Genomic DNA, 24,559 nt, shown 5'->3' on the forward strand with positions numbered 1-24,559 from the left:
TGAAGAAAATCAATCAATTCAAGAACCTGGAAGAACAATTCGAACTCGCAACGCTGGGCAGCGCATGTTAGTAGTATATATAAATATATTTAGTTATATTTATAGGATACTTCTTCAGTTTTGGTTTGGCATCTAGTTTGGTAGATGGAGGGACGTGGTTTTGCCTGCTGGCCCCCTAATTGTTCTTCCCCGAAATATCGTCTATCATCCGATCTCTCCTGTTCATGATCTAACAATGATCTAATCCCTGCCTGCACATGGCTCCTAATCAATAAACATATGTTATATGTGGTATTTACTTTTGTGGCTAAGCATCTGTGGCGAGTGTGGCATGAGGTTGAGAGCACTTGGGTAGAGTTCACCGTCGGCCAGCTATGGGCCCAAATGGGAGAAGCGAAGTTTTTGCTTAAGGGCTTAGGCCAAATTGAACTAGATGCCAATCATCTGCTAAAACTAAATGGTTCCTCTAGAGGCATAATGGGTTGGATATATGTACACATGTACGATATCAACATAATCTCTTATTATTAATCTAACTCTCACATTTTGTACTCATTTCCACTTTTTGATGTTCCATTTTGTAGTCTATCAGTATTTTTCTTTTTCTTTTTGTTGTATTTTTCGGTTGGCATTGACAGCGAAAGGAAGCCAACAGCTGACACTCCGTGAACTCTACGCTGCCCTTCACTACACTCCCATGAGGATTTCGAATGGATGGCCTAAGCAAGCAGTGCGTATGTGTGTACGATCTTAGCTTACGATAAAGGATTCGAAAAGAAATATATTCGTGTTCAATATACGTATTAACTGAATGAATGAATGAACAACGGAATAATTAAAAGGAATGCTATTATTGTTTTTGTTCGTGTGGAAGTAGTCTAAGGGTGGCACCTTGGAAAAATACGAGTACATATATTTGTGTACTGTACTGTCCTGTACTGTACTATATGCAAGGCAAGCAAAATTGGCGAGCGAACGAAGTTTCTATCAGATATTATTTTTTTTTTTTCATTTTTCCCCATTGTTTTAGCTATGGTTTCTTTTGGTTTTTGGTTTTGGTTTTTTGTTTTTTCATTTGACACTAGTTTATAGACTATTGTATTGTAAATTGTATAATTATTCATGTATGTATGCTTGTGAGTGTGTATATATAAGTCGCGCTTGGTATGTACGTTTTTTTGTTGCTGTTGTATGTATCCGTAGAATAATATAATTATTAAAAATGTATGCATTTCTATTTCTCCGTTTTGCTGTATTCGGTTTTCCAGTTTTTGTTTGGTTTTGTCGGTATTTTCCGTATTGCTAAGTTTTATTACTCGTAATATGTATAATTATTTTATAGTACATTGCTGTAGTGAACATGGCTAAGTTGGTTTCGGTTTGGTGTTTGCTTCTTGCTTGGTTGTCTCGTCTCTAATGTCACCCTCTGCGCTGCTCTGTATGCTGCTCTCCTAAAACCCTACTACTCTCCATTAATCGTAATCATAATCATACATCATAATCGTATTCGTATTCGTTATCGTAATTACATTTTGCTGTGTAAATTCGCATAACTGCTCAGCGGTTATAATTATTTACTTAAGTTATGGATTCACTTTTGTTTTTATTAATTACAATATTTGTGCGCTCTTCGATATCCCGTCGTCATGTTCCTAATATAATCCCATGATTCGTCGTCTATCTAAACACTAACTGATTTTTTTTTGATTTAGGATCTTATTAGTCAATCATTTGATGTCGTATGCCTTGATAAACGATCTGCTGTGTCTGCGTTCATGTGATTCCGATTTCGATTCCGAGTGAGTAAGAAGGGAGTGATGAAGTGTTTGTGTGTGTGCATGAGATTCACATTTCATTTTTGCATGAGAGCTGGAGAGGTATACGGATACTGGTATCTACATATGAACGTTAATGTCGCTCCTGATATAATCCGAAACAAATTGAAAATTAAATAACAATGCAATCAGACTAAGCAGATTCATATTTTTCGAATAATAAAATGGCAATGTATTAAGGCTTTTTGCTCATAAAAGGCAAGATTAGATAGGCGATATCGTATGTATATTTAAATGAGAATATCTATCAGGTATGATTCATCATTTACACTATAGCTTACACCTCGCATCATCATGTACAGACTTTCTTCTTAGAACGAATCGGAAACAGTTTAGAGCTTCCTTAATTTAAAGTAAGTTTTCTGAATGCAAATGAAAATGATGTTGATTGTTGTTTCAGTTGTTTTAATAGTTCTACCACCGTCCTCAAAGTCTGTACAGACACAGACTATAATTTACATAGATACGTATGTATGCAGCTGGTCGTATGATTGAGAGGCTGTCTATATTGTATATTGGTATTGTATTGGGTTTTGATCTTGCATTACTATTAGTACTCGTTATTATTTTAGCATTTTAGTTTTTAAGTTTATGTTCGATTAATCAAAAGAGGGATAGAGAGAGAATATACACGAGTGAATGAGAAAATCCTTAGGTATTCAAAATGCGCATTCATTTGTTGTTGTTTGCTATTAAAGTTGAAGTATTTGGTTTCTGGGCTTCCGTTTACGTTTCCTGTGTCCGTCTCGGTCAAAAGTTTGTAAGTATGTGTGTGTGTTGTATAATCGTAGTCGTAGGTAAATACATTACATACAAAAAAATTTGATATCTACATTTTACTTGTATGTACAGGGAGAATAAATATATAATTCTTGCATTCTGCATAAATGTACATAATTGAATTACTAACTTTAAATACAAACAAGACAAAAACGCTTGCAGATTACAGATTCATCGAGCTATGTCCTAGATAAACCTACAATGTATAATGTATGCGACGAGTATCCTACAATATTTACTACCTACATATGTATGTATATTGTAGACCTACAATCTAAGTATGTTCTGCTGTTTTTGAAATATAGTTCCCTTTTGCTGGTTGTTTTTCTCTTAGGCAATTTAGTACAATAAAATACACTCTATCATATCATATCATCATATCATTATCATTCATATCTGACATTGAGTTTTTTGCTATTCCTATACCTATTTATATACTCTTATTCATTTTCCCTAACCTCCTCGTACTCCTCTTAGCGATCTCCTATTTTCATATTCCTTGATCTCTCGTACTTTTTACATCTCATTTCAGTTTCAGTTACAATTAAAGTTACACTTTCAGCGGTTTCTGGTTCTGGCTCCTGTTCATCATCATCATCATCATCAACAACCCCTTTTTCCTTATAGCGTGTGATACGAATACAGCGGATGGTGCGGGTGATGTTGCTGCGAATGCGAATGCTGCTGCTGCGGCTGCTGCTGCTGCTGTGATTGCTGTGGCTGTTCTTCTGGCGTGTGATAATGATGGGCAGCAGATGCTGCTCCTGCTGTTTTAATCCAATCATCATGTACATCGGATATAGCATTATAATTAATGTCATTATCCGAATAGATCTTTTTAATAGCTACTGGTGTTGTTATTATAATTGGTACACTTAATATCATTGCTTCATTTTCATGTTGCCTTGTTGTTCTTGGCGTTGTTGTTGCAGTGTTGTCGATTGCTGTTGTTGTTCTAGACCTAGTCCTTGGTATATTTCCTATGAATTCTTCATACTCAAAGTGGGGCGAGGTTGTTCTTGTTTCCGGCAATGAGATTGCCATCAGTGAGGATTCGTACGGCTTGTGGCAGCATGGTAGCCATTCATGTTGCTGATGTTGTTGTTGTTGTTGTGATACTAATAGTTGTTGTATTTTCTGTTCATCCATTGCTCGTTGCGATTGCGGTTGTCGATTTGGGTTTGTTGATTCTTTGTGTAAGCTTTCTACGTCTTCAGCCAATTTCTTGACATCTGGTGTTAGTGTGGTGTGGGTTAGTGTTAAAGTGGATCTTGGTACATCTACATACCGATGATTGATTGGTGTTTGTCGGAGTAGGTGTTGGTTCAAGTGTTGGTGTAAGTGTTGGTTTTGGTGTTGTTGATTTATGCGTCGTATCGTATCAAAATTGTGATCTAAATTTGGTGCTGAATACGATGAGCATATGGCCTGATGTTATACCCAGATCTGATCCTTTCGATTACGCGATCGCAATCAAAGCCTTTGCTAGCACCAGTCCTCCTCGTCGGAATCGGAATGTCGTGTATTAAGTCCGCTCTTTGGCTTAAAACCATTTAGAACTGGAGATGGCAGTACACGACCTGTTCGGCCCATAGCTAACGCTTGCTCAAACGACAGCGGTGCTATATATTCCAGTCTACAACAAAATATATAATATTTAGTTTTAGAATTTATGAGCTATTAATTTAGCTATGAGCACTTAATTTACCTTTCTCTTTCCACCTCCCTTTCGCGATCACGCTCCCGCTCATACAACTCGCGCTCCCGATCTCTGTACTCGAAGCGCAGGTCATACTCGTGCAGGCGATCCCGATTCCGATCCCTAAGGCGTTCGCGATCACGCTCGCGGTCTCTACTACTATAATACATATCTCGAGGGTCCCGCAGCAGGTCACGATGATGCGGCAGAGAGTGAACACTGTGGGGCGTTGAGTGGTGCGTCTGAAAAAGGAAGCAAATCATTAGCTGGGCTCCTTTTGGTATGGAATTATTTCAGAGATTGCACTTACGTGAGTTGGACTCGCATTCAGCTTGGGGAAGTTAATGTTGGTTGGCTTGAGCTGCAGTGTTGACGGTTTGCTTGGAGTCGGTGGTAGGCGTCGTCCAATTCCAGCACGACGGGAGGCTAGCGTTGGGTAGCTATGCTGCACATGCGTGCCACCTGTCGGGGTAACACAATTCAGACAAACGATTAGATTACTTTTCCGTTCAACTGTCGCTTCGATTAACCAAACGCAATGTATGTATAGCATAAATCGATGCAAATAAGTTACTAGTAATATTATGTATATATAGTATAGAAATGACATTGAACGGTGAGTGCCTACATTGTTCTTTATTGCGCTATCAACATGGGGCAAGACTCATAAAACAAGGAAATAAAACACGAGTATATACATTAGAAAACGAACAAATTTCGAACTGATTCGATTGGAGCATGTCCGGATTTTGTAAGATCTTTGTGGAAGTAACGTGTACACAAAACGAAAAAGGTTCACAGACGGACAAGCATATTAATTTATAACTTAAATTCCATTTAGTTTTGAGAATTTTCCAAAAACCGAACATGCTCCCAGGTCTTTAAAGCCCCTTAATGTTTCAACAAACTTGTCTTACGCTTAACATATTTAAATGTAAGAACGCTAAGCAGCTTTGAAAAGGAATTAAATGAATGTATTCACTATATCATATGTTATGCAAAAGTATGTCGAGGAAGTGATTTTTTGTTGCAACTATCTTGAAATCGATTTCAGCGCCAGACAGACGACCTTGAATATATGCGATATATGCGAACAATAACAGTAACAAGTGTGCTAGAGATTAGAATATATGTATAATATATATGGTACATCAGTTTTTTTTGGATGATTCAGGGCTGTGGTGGTCGATCGTTAGCTGGTAAACATGCATGACTGTGGTGGGTACGAACGAGTAAGAGTAAGAGAGAGAGAGAGAGCGACGAAAACAGATGAAAATCAGAGATTCAAGATATCAACGGAATAGTACGAGTGCAAAATGCTAAGGACAAACATTCACAGATAGTCAAGATAGAGATAGATATACGCACACAAGTCTAGATACTGAAAACACCCAAAAAAAAAAAGGAAACTGCATCCCAAATTAAGTATTTCTCTAGTTATACTTAGTATAATGGCTAATGACAGTCTTTTGACCACCCAAATATTTTATGAATATACATTATATTTGTTTATAGAAGAGAAATGCTCGAGAATGAAGCCCTGGCACTTTTACGGGTGTGTAGTACGAGTAGTAGTAGGGCAAAGAAACAAGAAGCAAGCTAAAATAGAGATTCTTGGTCAGTAGGAGGATACGGCCCTAGGATACGCTTGTAACTACTACTAACGAAGGTCATTTCTCCGGCAATGGAAACGTTTTTTTTGCGGACCAAAGATACTGGTGTTGTATAAGACTAGGCTTTACGTTAGATCCCAATCCCACAATGTCCTTCCCTAAGTTCGTCGAGCGTCCGTCTCCGTGTAATACGGAAGGAATAAGTAGTACAATTGCAGTCGTATCTAACCAGACTTGTTGGTAATCTAACACATTTCAAATATCTTACAACGCGTTAATAAAATAAAATAAAAAATTAATAAATAAATAAAAAACACGTTATTTGCCAGAGATATTCTGTGTGTGGTTTGAGTTCATTTTGAGTATGAGTATGGCGATGGATGAGGTAGGTCTGTATGTACATGGCACGAGTAGAACCATACATAGTACGAGTTGTGAGTTTACGAGTAGAGTATAATATAAGAGTGGTGGTTGGGTGGTAGTATATGGTCATCTAGAGAGAAAATGAAATGGAAAACGATGAACTGCTGCGTAACGCTAGGAGTAGTAACAAGAGTACGAGTACGAATTGTTGAGTACATATTTGATTGATTGATTGATTGATGGGTTTTTGGTTGTTGTTTGTACGAGATGGTAAACTCTCTCAGCTCTGAGAGCGAGAGTCTGTTGTGGTGTGGTTTATGTATTAAACAAACTATTCTGTTGTTTAAAGCTTATGATTGATTGACTGATTGATTGACTGATTGTTTGACTGATTGATTAATTGAACGTCTTGGCATGACAATTACATGTACATGTTAAGCATGTATTTGGCAACTATGTACGAATACGAATTAGTTAGTTACGAGTAAGCATGTCTGAGATCGGATTTGATGTTTTTGTTAAAAGTAGAAATATGATTGAAGAAATTTGTGTAGGAGAAAGTAGTACTAGCATATATAGAAACAAATTTTTGATTTTTGATTTGATTTCGATTTGATTTGTAGCTTGATTTTCGATTTTAGTTTTTGATTTGATTTTTTTGGACTTTAGATAACAAGTGCTAAAGATGTACCCATATCAATCCCATAACCAAGTCTGTCTCGTTCACGCATCTCCTGAAGTCGAGCGGGACTCGGCGATCGTGACCTTTGACATAGACTTGTTGTCCCATATGTGGGATAAGGCAGTTGAGTGCGTTTACTGCGAGACAAATGACCACCATAACGAGAAGGCGAAGGCGAACGGGCCGGACTTGTCGATGCTGACCATGAACCTATATTGTACATATAACAACAATAATAAAGAAAAAGAACGTAATAATTAAGGATGTCGGGGCACAACAGATTACGTATTTTTGTTTAATTTTTTTTGTATTTTGTTTTTTTGTTAGGTTTTTTGTTCAAGAAATTGCATTAATTTGTATAGTAATGTTTGTATCTTTTTTGGTTTCTCTTTCAGATTATTTTTTGTTTGAAATAGGAAAATGAAAACGATATCGATTAATAATCGAACAAACTGAGGACAGAACCAAAACGGAAAGTAAATATTTATTTATTTGGAATATATATGTTGTATTTGGTTTCAAAAAGATTTTCGTTTAAGGCTATTGGAATTGTAGACATATATATCTGCATATAACTAAGATACTACAAAATAGATAAAAAAGAGGCCCCGGCAAATGCCGAGTCCTTGCTTGGTCACTCTGTGTGTACCCATTGTAAGCACGAATAACTGAAATGTGTAGTTTTCGAATCAAAATAGGTTAGGGTAAACATCAAATACGGACAGACAATTCTGAATTTTCTGTATAGTCTTCCAAGTACTATGTTTATATTTTCGTTTCATTTAATTTTGTATTTATTTATGCGCTGCGCTTACAACAAGCACACATACGGTATCATTTAGCTTTGTATAATAGATGCAGTTCAGCTCAAAACAATAAATACCTCTTGGATACCGCGGGTGGCTGTTGCCATGCCTAGGATGACGAGTCTCCTTGACCATCTCTACAACATTAGATACGGTATCGGAGAACCCGATATCATGATGTATATATTGATGGCCACGTCGTCGAGGACTTGGAGATCTGGCAAGAGGCGAGCCATTGTGCCTGCAAAAGGATACAAATAAATTGTATTAAAATCTAGGGATAAGCATAGAATTACTTACCTCAAACTAGGAGAACGCCGATGGCCGTTCATGTACGAATGTCCAGGATGTAAATGGCCAGCATCGGCACCGGTAAGCGACTCCTGCGATGGACGTCTAGACGCATCTTGCAGCTCCAGCATCTGTTCGAAAGAATTTTACAGAGGCAATGTGATAAATCAGTTGTAAAAACCATGAATGACCACTTGAAATCAGTCTGTTTATTTAATTTCTTTGTGTGTTTTTGAGTTTCTTTCGAGATCGGGAGTCTACGGGGTATACGAACAATTTGAATACGAATTTTGTTTTGAAATTCCTATTGTTGACCGATTTCTTGTGGATGTCATTCATTGGTCGGGTTTACAGCATACAGAGGAGTATATCTGTGTATATATCTGGAGTATACATTAAGAACTACGGATTTTGCTCCTGTGCTCCTTATAGGAGCTTATAGGAATTCAATATATGTATATACTATATATAAGTATATATTGTACTTGTAGATATGCTTCGTATAAAAAAGCTACAAAATAAATATACATTGAGACATGTATGCTTACTTTGCTGAGTACTATATTGGTTGAGTATAAGGGGGGATACGTATATATGGGTGGGTAGTAGTATAATCAAAACAAATATTAAGCAAATATTAAATACTTTCACTGCAACAAAAATACATATCCAAATGCGGTTTTAATTGTACTACATTGAAGTATTCAAAAGGTTCTCAAATGCAGGATATTTATAATTACGGTTTAAGTATTTATTATGTAGAGATTTGGATTAACCTATTTATAGGGCGTGTGTAACATTTAAACAATTCCATACACTACTTTGGGGAGGGCGGAGAGTATACATATACATACATATATATACTGGAACACATTTCGATTCATTTCTTTAGGGTTTATCATAGTAATGCTGCTAATCGTAGTTATTTGTTAAATCGTTTTGTTTCGTTTGCCAGATGATCTGGACACTATCTCGTTCTCGTTGAGTTGAATTTCGTTTCACTTAATTTGCCAATTTGATTGTTTGTTTTGTTACCCAGATTGATCTACATCATTTGGAATAGTTTGTCCTATATTTATAATATGGTCTCATACAAATAAATTGATAACTCAATATAAATCCAAACTAAACATAAATCGATTGGTGGATATCGCTATCTACACTCTAAAGAGAGGCTATCTACATGGCCGTGATGGTGGAGGTGGAGTGACTGTCGTTAGCATTCCGTATCTTATGGTGTTTAAGCAGTGCGAAAGCGGCGCAAGACATTTGAAGCAAAGCCAAGACCGAACCAATACAAAAATCTAAGCCGTATTTTACACTACATAGTGGGTATATTATATAAAAGCATGCAGACTACAAGTGTGTGAATTCATAGGATATATGTATGTAGGTATATTCCGATTCTATAGAGATGTGTTCGTGTGAGTTAGTATAGTTGGGAGGTCAAGTCCTGTATCCTTTTTCAATATTCGAGCTTTACTTACCACAACAATCGAGGATTGTTCGGAGGGGGTACTCACTCGTGTGAGTTCGTGGGACTTTCGATAGTGTCAAAGTGTACATAATATTAGGCTCGAATCGAACAAAAAAAAACAAATACTATGTACACATAAAGCCACCATCGCCATATGTATTCATCTAGGATAATATTATGGCCAGAAATTCTATATTGTATCTGAATCGCAGTGAATTTTCTGTGGTTCGCTAAACCTCTAGCAAAAATACAAATCATAGTTATAGCAATTGTTAAGCTATTCAACTAAGTAAGAAGTACTAGCAACTTTTTATATACCAACTATATTAGGAATACATTGCTTTATCAAAGAAAATGAACATGGGGTTTGGTTCCCTTGGGCCTGGCATATCCTTTTTTCCTGGCAATAGCATTTTCAGCATAGTATCTCAAAGTAGTATTTCCAATTCCAATTCACGAGTAGATACTCTTGGCTTTATGTGTACGTAGAATAGTCTAAATAGCAATTGGATTGATTGATTTTTTGTTTTTTGGAAGTCGGATGAGAGACAAGAAGAGTTAGAACCGCCAACTTTTACCGATGATATTATGTTGAGATTGAGTTTGAGGAAAGACTCAAAGAAAGTACAATTGTACCGATATTCGATTTTGTTTGTGAAATGAATGAGGGGGATTTTTGGCGAATCAATTCTTACAGACATCTTGTGTTGCAGACAGGTGTGTATTGTACATTAAAACAGAAAGTTCTTATACATATAAGACTATTATTACTACTATTTTTGCTTCAAGTGAGTAGGATATTGCTTGTCAACTAGTCTGTAAATCGGTGAAAAGGTGGTCGCACACTCGTTAGGAAAATAGTATCTATACGGTTACAAGTCCGCTAGTCGACTATTAGTCCAGCTATTCATTAATTTTCAACCAAAACCACTCAACGACTCGATGATAGATAGAAAATAATTTTTTAACCATGGGTAGTGGTTTATAAATATATCATACGACTAGCAGGATGGGGGTTGGAACGGTTGGGAGGGTGGGGAGTGGGCTATCGTTGAGTGGAGCCCTCGGTTCGGTCCACAGTTTTTTTTTTCTTCAACACTTTTTGCCCAAGGAACGAGAACGAACGAACGAGTACGCTTACGAGTACATTGAACATGTACGAGTATGAGTACGAAAGTATTTGGTTATACAATACGAGATCAACGATCAAAAATTACAACATTGAGTACGAGTACTAAGCGAAGATTGCGTTTCTAACGGTTTTCAAATAATTGCTATGCAACATTTATGTATGTACGATTAGTATTTTTTGTAGTAGTATGCAGTACTATTTTAGTAAACGCAAATTGAAGACTTATTTGTATAGTAAGTTTGGGGGTACACACGACACTCACACACACACTCACACTCACACACAGTACACATACAGCACGGTTCCGGTTTTCACATCCTTTTGCGTTTTACTTTTTCAGGCGCTCGGTATTCGCAATTTTTCTGAACGATATGATTTTTTTTCTCGTGTCCTGCTAAGAGCATAATTTAGTAATGTTAAGTTAAGCGTACACGTTACAAGCTGCCTCTGTTGTAAGTAACAGAGACAGGGAGCCACAGCTTTCAGCCCAAAAACGGAAAATGTTCTTGCCCTGAACCATTTTTCTGATACAATTAGGAGATTGGGTTACCACAAAATATTTATAAAAATGCACACGTTAAAGTACCCTGCTAATGCCATCAAATCTTCAATAAGTCATAAGTCAAAAGACGTTTGCTTTCATTTTAGTTCAGCGAGGAAAATGCTTTCGTTTTGAAAGCCGTTTGGCAATACTGGAGCACAAAACTGGCCGCTTTGAAAAGTTAATAAAAGTAAATTTGTAGAGAGAGTGAAAACCGGAGCCTGCCTGATAATGCATGCACCGCAGGATATTATACGATGTCATGATGCGTACATATGTAGGTATCGTTACATCGTAGTAGGATACGACTGGTTCTTGTGAGTGGAGAGTGGAGTGCGTGTGCGTGTTTGTATTAAAAGGTAGTAGTAGTAGTAGTAGTAGTAAGTGGTTTTTGTAAGTACTAGTGTTTTACTTTTCGACTTAATTTGGTTTTGTGAACAACATTTATATTCGGAAACGGATTATGGACACAAAAAGTATTCACATATATATGTTCATATTAATATACACAATTAGTTATTAGTCTGGGTTTTTGTTTTAGTAAAATGTTCGATAAATGTTCATAGATTGGTTTACCGCTTGGAGTTTATCAAACTTATTCACCTTTTTGTTTCTGAAATATTTAAAAATTAGAAGAAAAACAATTTACTTATGTCAATGTAGGAATGTACAAAAATCACAAAGAGAAGTAGGTCTCGTGGTTAGTTTTGTTTGGTTTTGGTTGGTTGGTTGCTTGATGGTAGTGTTGGTAGTAGTGTTAGTAGTATTTGTAGTGTTGTGAAGCGTATTTTTAATGTTTCTTTGTCAAATCCTTAAATACCCATACACATTTACATAAGTATGTCTAGAATGTTGTGTTTATGCATTTATGCGCATGGTTTCTGATATGATCGAATTCCGCAGCGATTTGCTCTCTTATAATGATAAATGCTCTATGGAATTGAAGCAAATACTTTCTTGCTTTGCAAGTTGAATGTATTATTTTAATCATTTAAGATATATTATCATTGATTTGAAGACAAATTATTTCGAAAATACTGTGCTGTATTTGAAGTATGGACTTGGATCCTCATCTTATAGTACTGCTGGGACTCTTTAGGATGGAATGGGTTAGCATATTACGTCTGAGAAGTGCAAAAGCAGTTTTAGTTAATGCTTAAACAAGCACTTAATTTTAGAGTCTTCGAATTACAATTTAGCGTTTTTATCTAAGTGAAATGCACAATATGTGAAAGGATTTCATATCAGTTTAAATGCACACAAGTAAATGTAGATCCTACATTTGAGTCTGAAGGTGGATTTCTAGGTGGATTTTTTGATGGATGGTTTTTGATGATTAATGATGATGATTGGCTGATAGATGATGTTTGATGGATGATGGCGTTTGGCACTTTTACGGATTATAGTTAAGATTTGAAGCTTGTTTGTAAATTACCTAACTGACCGCTTTCTGATCGTACTCCGCCGTGCTAGTGTTGCCAAACTGTTGTGTTCGGCATCACCGTTTGCGTGGTGGTGATGGTGCGTGCTCGCTAACAAATGTGTCTGTGAGTTGGCGGCTCCTTCCCCATTCGCCTCGAAGCTTATGGAATTCTGACGCGATCCTCCTTTGTCGAGGGCGGCCATATCGAGCAGGCAGTTAAAGAATGATTGTTTCTATGTTTTTTTTTCGATATCGATATTCAAATTGCCATTCGTTAATGTTTTGGTTTCCGTTTCGTTGTGTTTCGTTTGGTTCGTTCAGTGTAATTTTTTTTTAATTTTTAGGATTTGTTGCAGATATCAAATTTGATTGATTGTTTCATTGGTTGCAATGGTTTATCGGTAGTAGTTATTTTGTAGAAACAGTTGTAGTATTTTTGTTGTTGAAGTTGGGTGAGTGGTGATAGTATTTTTTGATATTGATATTTATGGTAACATTGCAACGCATTAGGATTGGTTTTTGTTTTTGTATTTGTTTTTTTTTTTTTTTGTATTTTCATAAGCATTAAAAATGGAATGTAAGAATTATTATAGAATAATTGTAAAGATGTAAGTAAGAGTTTTGGTTTTAGTACAAAACAAAAAATATCATTAAACATAAATCATAATCGGAAAAGAATTAGATGGTATCAGAAGTAAATCTCATATACATATGTATAGTATATAGTTATATACATATGCACGAATATAATATAATATATAAGGGCAAATAGAGTTTTTGCTGAATATATTGGATTCCTTTATATTGGTAAATTATATATAGGGTTTTGGTTGTTTTGGTTTGTGGTATATATGTATATGGCATAGCATTTCGAGATGTGTCAAGCTCTATGCGGAATGTGTCGATAGGATGTAGAGTAGAGAAATGTTTTTGTTGTTTTAAGGTTAAAAGTTAAGGTTTGTAATTATTGTGGTAGTGTATGCTTGGATGCTTTCGCATTAAATGTTTATTTAAGTAAGTTAAGTATCTTAAAAGAGAGAGACTTGCTGGTTACATTTAAAACATGCGCAAACTTTTGTACAACTCACTAGGATTTGAAGAAAATCTAAGTAGTACCACTATTATTATGAGAATTGTTATTATTATAATTTTTTAGATTGATAATTGATCGTAAACTGTTTTGTGTGTGCCAATTTAAAGAGAATGGTGGACCCACGGAACAGGTGAAACTCAAACTGAATCTGTTCCGTTTGATAACTAAAAAAAACTCTATTATAAAAAAAAATAGTAAGAAATAACATCGTTTTGTGTTCTTTATAAGTAGTACTAGCGTTTCTAAGTATTCATTGGAGATTCAGCGCCATTTTTAATAACTCTTATTTTGAGTTTGATGTTTGTTTTTCGCATGCTTTCGTTTTTTGATTTAGTTTCAGCCATTAGTTTGATGATTGTTTGATTTATTGGATTGCCTTAATGTAAGCATTCCAAAATGAGCGCCAAAATGCTACAAGGAAACTCAAAGGCAGGTCGACAACTGAACAAAACATATTAAATATAGGACATTGGTCTGGTCAACGCATTCTACAGATCTCTCTTTTTTCTATTTCTATTTACTTGTTTTCTCTTTTTCAGATTCATCTTTTTGTTAAACTTTTACATACAGTTTATACATCGATTTATTTGGTCCCATTAATTTTTGTACGATTTTTATTACAATAACAATCGGCATGGATATCATTATCTATATTCATATTCGTGTTGTTCAAGGTATTTTTGAGCTCTAAATCGGTTTGTGACTACTGGGGACTAGTTATTGTATTGCATTGATAGATTGTACCCGTTGTGACCTCTGTTCTCTATAGGTACATATGCAAGTTATGTGTGTGGTGTATTTCGTTTTTAAGTGCAAGAGTCGATTCAAACTTTGAAAATAGGTGCACTAGTATTCGATACATGATGAACAAAAGTGTGTGGAACTATGTTAAATCAAAGACAACAACTCATCCGTATTTGTTTTATTTTTTTCAGGCGCAAATGCAGCAGCATACACATGTGTAGTCTTTCAGAATCGCGTGGGGGAAATGCAGAAAACCCTACTTTAAAATCTTTAAAACTTTGTAATTCCATTTGAAAAGGATTACATCTGGGGAAGCCTCAATCGAAATCAGTAAATATTCGTTTAATCTATAAGACATTTCTGGACATTAATTAAGTAGAAAAACTACTCTAAAGCGACACCTTTCATAGGGTGAAAAAGCGTCAACGACTTAATAGCGTTTGCAAAGGCATTTATGTACCTACTTCTCTTTGAGCTCAATTTGTCTTAAACTATTTAAACATATATATTTTTAGATATCTTTTATCATTTATGATGTGTTTTCATCAAGGTCTCTGCAATATTTTACTCTCACAAGAATACAAATTCCCAACCGAAAGAGGGGAAAATCTTTTTGAGATGGCTCCGATCGCTTGGATGGCGTGTCTTGGGTTTGCGGGAGTATCAATGGGCGGGCAAGCAGCATCTAAAATGTGCCGGAGGGATCCAGAAGCAAGCATCGTTTATAGGGGCGCATATTCCTTTCACTATGGACGGCACAGTCCCCGAAAGGAGATAGGGATCGGGTCTAGAGTGTAGGATTTAGTTTGGTGTGTAAAGCGAAACATGACCATAGCATTGCAGTTGGGTGTTGCTCTACAGTTTGATATATTATAAAGTTTATGTTGTATAAGGACTTGTGGTATACATTGTGGGGCAGGCTTATATGCTGGTTTTCCTAGTTATATGTATGCACATTCCTAGGCGAGTATGTATGTACACATGCCTCTAGCCGATAAGTCAGATTGATTGAGAGAGAGAGAGAGAGAGAGTGGTTGGTTGGTGGAAAGAGCAGTACAAGAGAGTAGTTTAAGTGGAGTGGAAGGAGCTTCAAAAAGGCGAAAACAAAAACAAGCGAATTATTGCATAGGCATAGGCATATATCTATGAAAATATATAGAGTATATACCGGCTCCTGGACGGCTGTTGGGCTATATTTACGCTCGTCGTCGTCTTCCGGTTTCTTCCGCTATCATTGCCATTTGCCATTAGCATATTGCATTGCCATTTGTATTTGTAAATGGTATTTGGTGGGGTCCAATTACAATGTTAAAATTGAGAGATTCATGATTCAAATTCAGATTGTTTCAGATTCAAATTTCGTTTTAGTTTGTGTTCGTTTTGTGCACAGGATAACAGGATAACAGATAAAACACAATTTCATTAATTATCTCGACACGTGTGCGTGTGATCATATGTTTATGTGTTTAGTGGGTGTGTTTTGGGATGTGCCCTCCGCCTATATACAGCAGAGAACCCGCCTCTAAAAACTAGAAACCTTTCAATTATCGCCAGATTCGAGTGGTTGACTTTGTGTTTGTTTTAATCAAATGGCAAACCTCTAGGAATATATCTACGAATATCAATAGAAAAGTTTACTTACAGATCTAAAAACTTGTTTGTACGAAATATGGTATTAAATTCTGATACTAACGAACGAACAATACAATCGCAAACACTCGAGTAGTAGTAAAGTAAATTACGTTAACTCTTCAATTGTCTACCGAATACGAGTATATAGATTATATTTTAGTTATATATGCATTTGATACTTAAAGATAGATCGACTTTCTACGATTACTGTACTCATTGCTTTCAATATATAACGTTCTGTAGGAGTTACTGAAATACGAGTTTACTTCTTGTCATCCCAAATGGGTTGCAACATTTTCTATGTCACTTTTTTCCGATTTATTGTGTATTATATAGGTATTTGATTTTTGATTTCGAACGAAGAAAACTATGCAGTCCATGTCTGCCCATAATAATAATAATTGTTAACACGGAATTTGGAATTTGAGTGTTTGATCTGGTGATCTGAACTGATGGGTGGCACAATTATAGGCAGCTTCTTGTGGATATATGATGTATTTGGTGTATTGACTATTTATTCTTTGGAGTTTTCACTAATTTTCACATACAAGGTATGTGTGCAACATACAGAATATATGGTAGGTAGTATTGTATATACAAGTGTGATAAAACATGAGGTTGCATATAAAATTAATTATATACCTCCTTCCAGTTCTGCGTGTATTTTTTGTTTCGTTTCGGTTTTTTTTCATAGGTATTTTTTTTTTGTTGCAGGTTTTTGTTTTACGGTTTTTTCAATGAGAGTTAGAGAGGTTCATTGTCAATCGTATGAGAAGAGAAATCATAATATTACATATTTATTCCAAGTCATATACATATTCATTATAAAGTTTTGTTGTGTGTTCTTTTGTTTAACTTCCATTTGTTTCAGTAGTATGTTTCGGTGTGTTGGGTTGTTATTAGGGAATTGGAACGCTTTCCAATCCTCCCCGCCAATGCAAATTCTGTTCTGGCTACGTCTTTTTTTTTGTTTAGTAGTAGTTAGTTTGTGCTTTGAAGATAGTTAGAGTATCTGGTAGTTAGATCGATAGCTAAATAGTTCATAGATAGATAGTTTGCTTATGTACAATCTGTGACTGTGGCGGGACAGCACAATGTCTAGGACTTAGACTTATGATAGACTTATATCATTACATGAATAATAGTAGCAAGATATAGTAGTAGTAACCACTTTCGTTCTTCGGAGGTGCATTTGAACCAAAACAACGAACCGAACAACTAAAAATTAAAAAAAAATCATATCCAAAATGTTCCTGGGTTTATTCCTAACTGGGTGATTGTTGATGGACCCCTGGATAAGTGCTCCAGAGCAGCTCCTAACGACACTTTGATTTTTCTTTGTTTTGTTTTGTTGGCACTTAACATATGAGTATTCTTGAGGATTATGTGGTTCTGTGACCAGAGCTAGGGGTGGATAGGTTAGGACTTCCTATTCATTCCATTTAATTTCGACTGGAGTTGAATATTTTGTGTGTGGACGTTGGGGTGGGGGGAGAGTAGGGGGAATTGTAGAATAATGTGCTAAAGTTGACTTACCGGCATGCCCGAATCAATCTGGCCGAACCTCGTGTTACGCCAGGACTCCAGTATGAGGAACCCAGCGTAGATTTTACCAACTGAAAGCTTCCCCTTATTCAGCTGATCGAGCGGTGGCACCAGCAGATTCAGCATCTTCTTCGCCTGCAGTGGCCAAATGTTCGTAATGGTTTCCCTGAGCTCCATGTCCGCCTGATCCATTTCCTCAGCTAAACGAAGGTGGCACAGGAAATTTATAGGTTTATTATATGACATGCAATATGAAAAATCAATCAAATCAATCAACATACGCGCTCGCATTTTAATGCTTAGATTCTCCCGAATCAAAGCGAACAACGTTGTGGTAAACTGGACTCTCAGCTCATCGTCCAGCGGCATATTCATTCTGATCAGTTTCTTGTAGGCCAGCCGATTGGGACACTTGTTACCAAATCCCAGCGGTGGATCCATATTCTTAAGCATGTCGTACATTTCCGTGTAGTGTATTTTACCACTAATTCATACGAATGACAACGAGTAGGAGATGGAGGATAATTAGTTTTGGTGCTGCTCTGTGCTTCTGCTGCTGCGTGTAAACTCTCAATCCAAAAATCATACACAAAACAGTGTGTGGATCTTCGGGTCAAGCCGAAGTCATGCATATATCTACCCAATCGTAGTGTGTACTTATCATCGATCGGACTCTCCATATGCATGGTAAAGAAACTTAAAACTGAAAATAGACAAACTCAAAGGTGGGGTGTTCAAAGAAGGGTTCAAGCTCAACTTGTGCACACAGTCGGCTCCTACTTGGGAGAGCCTTAAAAAGTAGAGTCCGTGTCTCGAACATTTGATATATGAATCAAATACGACCAAGTAACAATCGTTTAATATAAAAGTGCACGCTTGATCGAATGGCAGGAAAATAAACTGGAAATGGTCAGGAATAACTTAAAGCCAAAATATTTTAACGACAACTTTGTAGTAAGAACAAAATAAATTGTGAATTTTGAGAGTAAAGTGTGTGGTGGTTGTGGATATGTGCATATGTGTTTCGTGTGTATGTTTTTTGTTGTATATATTAAACAGATAATTACGTCGCATTTGGATCATATTCCGCCCATATGCGCACAAATTCGTCTAAGTGATGAGCACCCAATATACTGGAGTCCCTTGTGAGATAATCAAAATTATCCATGATGACGGCGACGAACAGATTCAACATTAGAAACGAACAAAAGAATATAAACGATACGAAGTAGGCATAGGCCAGCGTTGATCCGCAGTACTCGCCCGGGGCCTTCTCGGCGTCCTCGTCACAGGCTTTGCCCTTGAGGCAGGCCAGCATTATGTTTGGCCATGCCTCGCCCGTTGCACATCTGAATATCCGGGAATGATACACCAAAAATTAATACGAAATTGGTTGTTGCGAGGGCGGGGAGTTACCCACACTCAAAAAAGAAACAAACTATTTTTAAGATATTATATTTTAATTAACTAATTTTAAATACGATCGGTTCGATTTGGGGCGTGGGTAGGGTATGCTATGTGTCTTGGGTGTGTGTGTGTGTTTGTGTGTGTGTATTTACATATAGTAGCACTCGTTTAGGAAATCAATTTGATACGCAGATCTATATATTCTAGTATATATGTAAATACGACGATTATATGTGTGTGTACATAAGTGTATATACATATAAGGAGATTGCAGTAGGCGGCAGGATATACATATGAATGATTTATAGTCAAAGTAACTCCTTTAATGTATATAGAATTACATACACACTAAAACTACTACAGCTTGGCAAATACTTAGGGCAGTTACTTTTCGGACTGACACGACAAAAGTTTATAGAGAGCGAGAGAGACTAAAGCCAATTGGATATACGACTATGACGGCATACATATTAGTAGGTACTTTTGATTGAATTTTCGATTTATTGGTATGAGAGGTAATATGTATGTATGTAGTTTGAGTATATAGTTTGAATGGACTGGTGAATGGACTGATTAATGGCAGTAGTGATGATCGATCACAGAGTGGAATTACATACAGACATACATCAACTGGCAGTTCTATTAACTTAATTATCATTAGATATAGTATATAATGTAGTATATAGTATATATAGAGAGAGAGATAGAGAAATATAGGTGGTAAGTTGTTCGAGGGGGTCGTATATGTATAACAGCTATATATTTGTTTATGTAGTATATAACTAGAGCATAAATTACCAGTAATAATACTGCAAAAATGATTTCAACTCTCATTTAAATTCTCAACGGTTTAAAACACTGCAACAACGAAAAGTGCAAAACTTTGGCAAAATCAAGCTCCGCTTTCAAAATATTTAATATTTAGTTCTACAGGTTTTTGGTTTTTGTTCTTTTGTTTTTGTTTTTTGTACATACATAGGTAATACATACATAAATATACTATATCGCACTATGCGGCATACATACGTGGCATACATATGTCGCAAATGTCGATTTTGAGTTATTAGTTTTTTGTTTTTTAGTTTTAGTTGTAGTTTTTGTTGTTTGTTAGTTTTAGTTTGATTGATTGATATGCGGATATATATTGTTGCTGTTTTTTTTTTTTTTTTTTTTTTGGTATACATAACTCTAGAAACCAAGCTACATACACAGGTATCAATCAAAAAATTGTAATTGTTTAAGCAAAACGAATGTATGTAAGGTAATGCTTGAATCTGATTTTGGAATTGGATTTTGGAATCAGGAGAGAGACAGTGAGAGAGAGAGAGAGTGAGAGAAAAAGAGAGCGAGACGAGAGCGAGAGCGAGAGAACTGAGCTGATTATTATTGTGATTTTGTTTATGGATTTACCACCGTTCTCTACTGTAGGGCTGCCTGCCACATATATCCGAACGAAGTGCTCATTTTCTTTCATGTGACTAGAGAAACCAATACACAGATTATACATATATGTTGTACTATAGTCTAAGTCTAGGACTCTATAGTTTTTGGGTTCAAAATGAAATCTAGGTTGTTGGAACTTAAAACTATCCTAGAAACCCAACCCAAAATATCCCAAAATGAAATGCTAAGACATTTTGGCGGCTCTAAGGCTAATCTATAGATAACCACCCTCCCTTCTTCTGTTTCAAGGTGCTAGCCACCCCTAGACTAGTTATAGTACGAATAGTAGTAGTAGTAGTATATTTATGATACATATAGTAGTAGTATTAGGAGGAGCGACGCGTATGAGAGATAGAGAGAGAGAGACGAGTCTAGTTGTATACTAGATTAAAATTATTGCTAACTTGTATTTGATATTTTATATTATCTATAGCTAGTTAGTAACTTAATTACTGAGAATCTAAAACGTTTTGTTTTTTTTTTTTGTGGGTATAGTAGTAGTAATAAGTAGTATTTTAGGGGCTTGGAGATCTAGGATCTAGTTTGGGATTACATACCTGAAGAGCAACATGACGCCTTGAATAAATGATTGGAAGTTGTTGTGCCTAGTAATGGAATTTTCCACTGTACCTAGTTTGATATTTCCGAACACCTAGGCACGATTCAAATATCGGTAAAGAATTCAATGGATTATTGATTTATGGTTGTTTGTTGTTGTTTTGTTATATTGAAAGACTTAAATCATATGGCACATCACACACACTCGAGATTAGTCTTCCTTACAATCCTCAACGCTGGCTGGCATTTTCCCACAATATACTAGAGCCGCGACCCTATTGAACCCGACGCGACCCCTTTTTCAACACGGCAAATCCATATGTTTGAGTGGGCCAGGGCGAGCAGGAATTTCATACACATAATCATCTGATTTTTTAGCTGTCAGAACAGTCTGAACAGGGGGCAGAATGGGTAGAATGGATGGATTAAATGTGGTGAGGAGTTCTCTCGATTTACACACATGTCGATATATGCAGTGGCAGTGTAGGTGGATTGGTGTACGACTATTGCAATGCTTCAACTCAATGACATGTCAACATCCGAGCTAAAGCACTCTCAAAAAACTTGTTTCTTAACATTTAGGAACAGCTCTCGGTATCAAAATATAAAACATAAATGGGAAGTTGGGGGAAATATAATAAAAGCAAGCGTAACGTAACGAAACGATAAAATGTATTCTCATCGGTTACCATTGATACGAAACACATACAGAAAATATATAAAATATACTCTATGATATTTAGCCAATTTGAAAACTCATTCAGTTACAGTGGAGTGCTAATGCAGTGCGTTTCATCCTAATCAAATCGGCAACAAAAAGGTAGTTCAATTTTTAGGAGCAGTAAAAAGGAATCAAATCAATTTCAATATTCAAATACCTTGAAACGCACCATATAGAGAGTGTGGTAAGTAGTAAATAAGTACCCTTAATAGTTCTATGATAACCGACATATCCCAAAAAGGAACATCAAAATGAAAAAAGGCATCTATGTATGTACAGCGTTCAAAACAGAATGGCTTATAATCTGATGTGATCTGATATGATCGGTGGTTGTGTGCAACCATTGAAACATTTAGTGAACCAAAACGAAGAATATACCACAAACAAATACACGATCCTAATGTTAAACAAATACATTTAATTACAATTTTTCAAATTCAACAACTGGCAACTGTCAAACGCATACATTGATTCCATTTATATATTTTTTTTTGTTTTCTTTGGTTTTTTTGGGATGCGAATATACATAAGATTCAACGAACGAACTATGGATACTTGATGATCGAAATATGTTTCCAAATTGCAAGGGGGCGAGGAGACCAATCAACAACGGTAGATGGATCTATCGTCGAGGATGTAGAGTTGGCTTACAAGGCGTACTATAAGCCCTATAAGCTCACTCTTGTGTCAAAATTTTGTTACAAATTCCGAATATAGCGAATCTACATTGTGATGTATTTTGTATATGCATGACTGTTTTTTAGTGCCATCTTTTTGGGTAATCGCTATGGAGTTTTACTATGGTTTAAACTAGGATTATGTTTCTCGTTTACCGAAAGAGCAGCATGATTCCACCGGAGAACGATTGGAAGTTATTGTGGCGATTCAGTTGCGTGTCCGGATCATACTTTATGTTGCCGAAAACCTTTTGGTTTGATGTATAAACATTATAATTTGTTTGAATAGTAGGCATTAAATTTCGACCAACATTTTTATGAATCTATCAAACTGATTTTGGTTTTTTTCATATTCCATTTCTAGACATAGTCTATAATCTATTTTAACTATTTAATAAGTACGAGTTATATGATGATCACTAACCCACAGATTTAAGAGCTATAATTAAAGTAAGAAATGTAAAAAGAAAATGATGTTTCTGGCACTACTGCTGCGAACATTTTACTGCTGCCCCATCTTAAATGAATTATAAGCTCCCACACCCAGCGGAAGTTAAGCGTTACCAAAAACGACCTAACAGAAATCAGCAACCAACAGTTTTTATCCACTTATCATACGAGATATACATTAATTTTTTTTCTTTTTCTTTTTTCTTTTTTTTTGGCGCGTTGGTTTACGGGGTTTATGGTAGTGGAGGAACTTTTGAAAACTTACCTGCATGCCAATAATGGCGTATATAAAGAATAGCATAGCTATAAGCAAACAGACATATGGAAGTGCTTTAAATGATTGTACAAATGTCCACAGTAGAATTCGTATTGTGTATCCTTGACGGAGTAGTTTGATAAGACGCGCCGCACGAAACAAACGCAGGAAGCCGACGTTGATTGAGTTCGACTGTAAAATATTATTGGCCAAAAGGTTTTGTTGTTGTTTTGTTTTGGTAGAGCAGATTCGAAGAAACAAACAAAAAGAAGAGAGAAAACAGAACGGAAAAGGAGATTGGTATTAGAGTGGTTTGTCCCGTTATATTATTTTTTTTTTGTAGTATAGTTCGTGAATTCGTCCGAATCCCTTTTTGAAGGGGAACTCGTTCGAACTCCTCGAATGCGTGTGTTCGTATCATCATCATCATCATACTTGACGGATGATGCATTCTCGATATGCATTCCAATCTAAACTATCGGTTAGTAGTAGATCGTTCCGTTAGTACTAGGTAGTAGTTGGTAGCAGTGCAGTAGTAGTAGTAGTAGTAGGTAGTTAGGCGCAGTTATTAGTTAGTATTAGGTAGAGTAGTTACATACATAGTACTTGGTGGTAGGTAGGTAGGTATCGATTGAAAATCATTATATATCATTAGCTAATAAAACTATTTTCCAACCAAATAAATTGTCAAATTAATATCGTTCCAAATAAAATTGTACTCATTGATATCGTATATTGTATGTATATGGGGCATATACAATACATAATAGTATTATGTATAGATGGAACAAAATGCTAAACAAAAATTTGGATTTCTTAAACCCATTTTTTACCATTGAATGAAATGCAAATTTACAAAGTATTTATTTGATTTTCGTTTTGGAATCAAAAAACTATTTAGTTATTTGGTGGAAGCGTTTCTGTTGTTTCTGTGTGTTTGTGTGATGTTTCTAGTCTTTTTTTCCTTGATTCAGATTAATTTTTGTGCGTCTTCCGAATTTTCAACTACACATAATTTTTAACAAAAATTTATTGAAATAAAAAAAAAATTAGTACGTAATCGAATAAAGATATTCGCTTAGTAATAGGAACTGGTATATCAAATTTGTTAAAATTTTTCTTTGGAAAAGCGCACTGAAGGCGTGTGTGGTGTTTTTTTTTTTTTTTGTTCTTACTAAGCAAAACTAATTGTGTGACTTATTTTTTATTGGTTCTAATTAGGTGTATTTGTGGTTTGGTGGTTTTTTGTAAGCGAAATAAAACGTTTAATCGATGTATAACAGTATGCCAGTAGAACAGTTGTATGGTTAAATTTGCTATGTACAGTTTGCATCATGGTGCATGTGGCAAGTCGTGGGAACAAGAGAGCAGAGAGTATCGTCAGAGTTGGT

At 35.9% G+C, this 24,559-nt stretch overlaps 1 protein-coding gene across 31 annotated transcripts in view; it reads right to left on the reverse strand.

Moving 5' to 3' along the window:
- Positions 1-1,041: 1,041 nt before the first annotated feature.
- Positions 1,042-24,559, reverse strand: part of LOC117903073 (voltage-dependent calcium channel type A subunit alpha-1) — a 57,271-nt gene continuing 33,753 nt past the window's right edge. For 9 of the 31 annotated variants that reach the window (XM_034814866.1, XM_034814857.1, XM_034814864.1 and 6 more), the window contains 11 exons: positions 23,178-23,360; positions 21,064-21,158; positions 18,724-19,005; positions 17,938-18,140; positions 17,648-17,856; positions 8,079-8,200; positions 7,856-8,019; positions 6,982-7,182; positions 4,625-4,776; positions 4,324-4,556; positions 1,042-4,251 (listed from right to left, as the gene is read on the reverse strand). In XM_034814866.1, coding sequence (XP_034670757.1) covers positions 4,101-4,251; positions 4,324-4,556; positions 4,625-4,776; positions 6,982-7,182; positions 7,856-8,019; positions 8,079-8,200; positions 17,648-17,856; positions 17,938-18,140; positions 18,724-19,005; positions 21,064-21,158; positions 23,178-23,360 — 1,995 coding nt within the window. In that variant the 3' untranslated portion in view covers positions 1,042-4,100. Of the gene's footprint in view, positions 4,252-4,323; positions 4,557-4,624; positions 4,777-6,981; positions 7,183-7,855; positions 8,020-8,078; positions 8,201-11,795; positions 11,833-12,654; positions 12,876-15,647; positions 15,708-16,753; positions 16,766-17,647; positions 17,857-17,937; positions 18,141-18,723; positions 19,006-21,063; positions 21,159-22,618; positions 22,711-23,177; positions 23,361-24,559 lie in introns of those variants that run through there. The other 22 variants (XM_034814849.1, XM_034814846.1, XM_034814844.1 and 19 more) reach the window with 15 other exon arrangements.

The sequence above is a fragment of the Drosophila subobscura genome, chromosome A (genome assembly GCF_008121235.1).
Source record: "Drosophila subobscura isolate 14011-0131.10 chromosome A, UCBerk_Dsub_1.0, whole genome shotgun sequence".
NCBI lineage: Eukaryota > Metazoa > Arthropoda > Insecta > Diptera > Drosophilidae > Drosophila > Drosophila subobscura.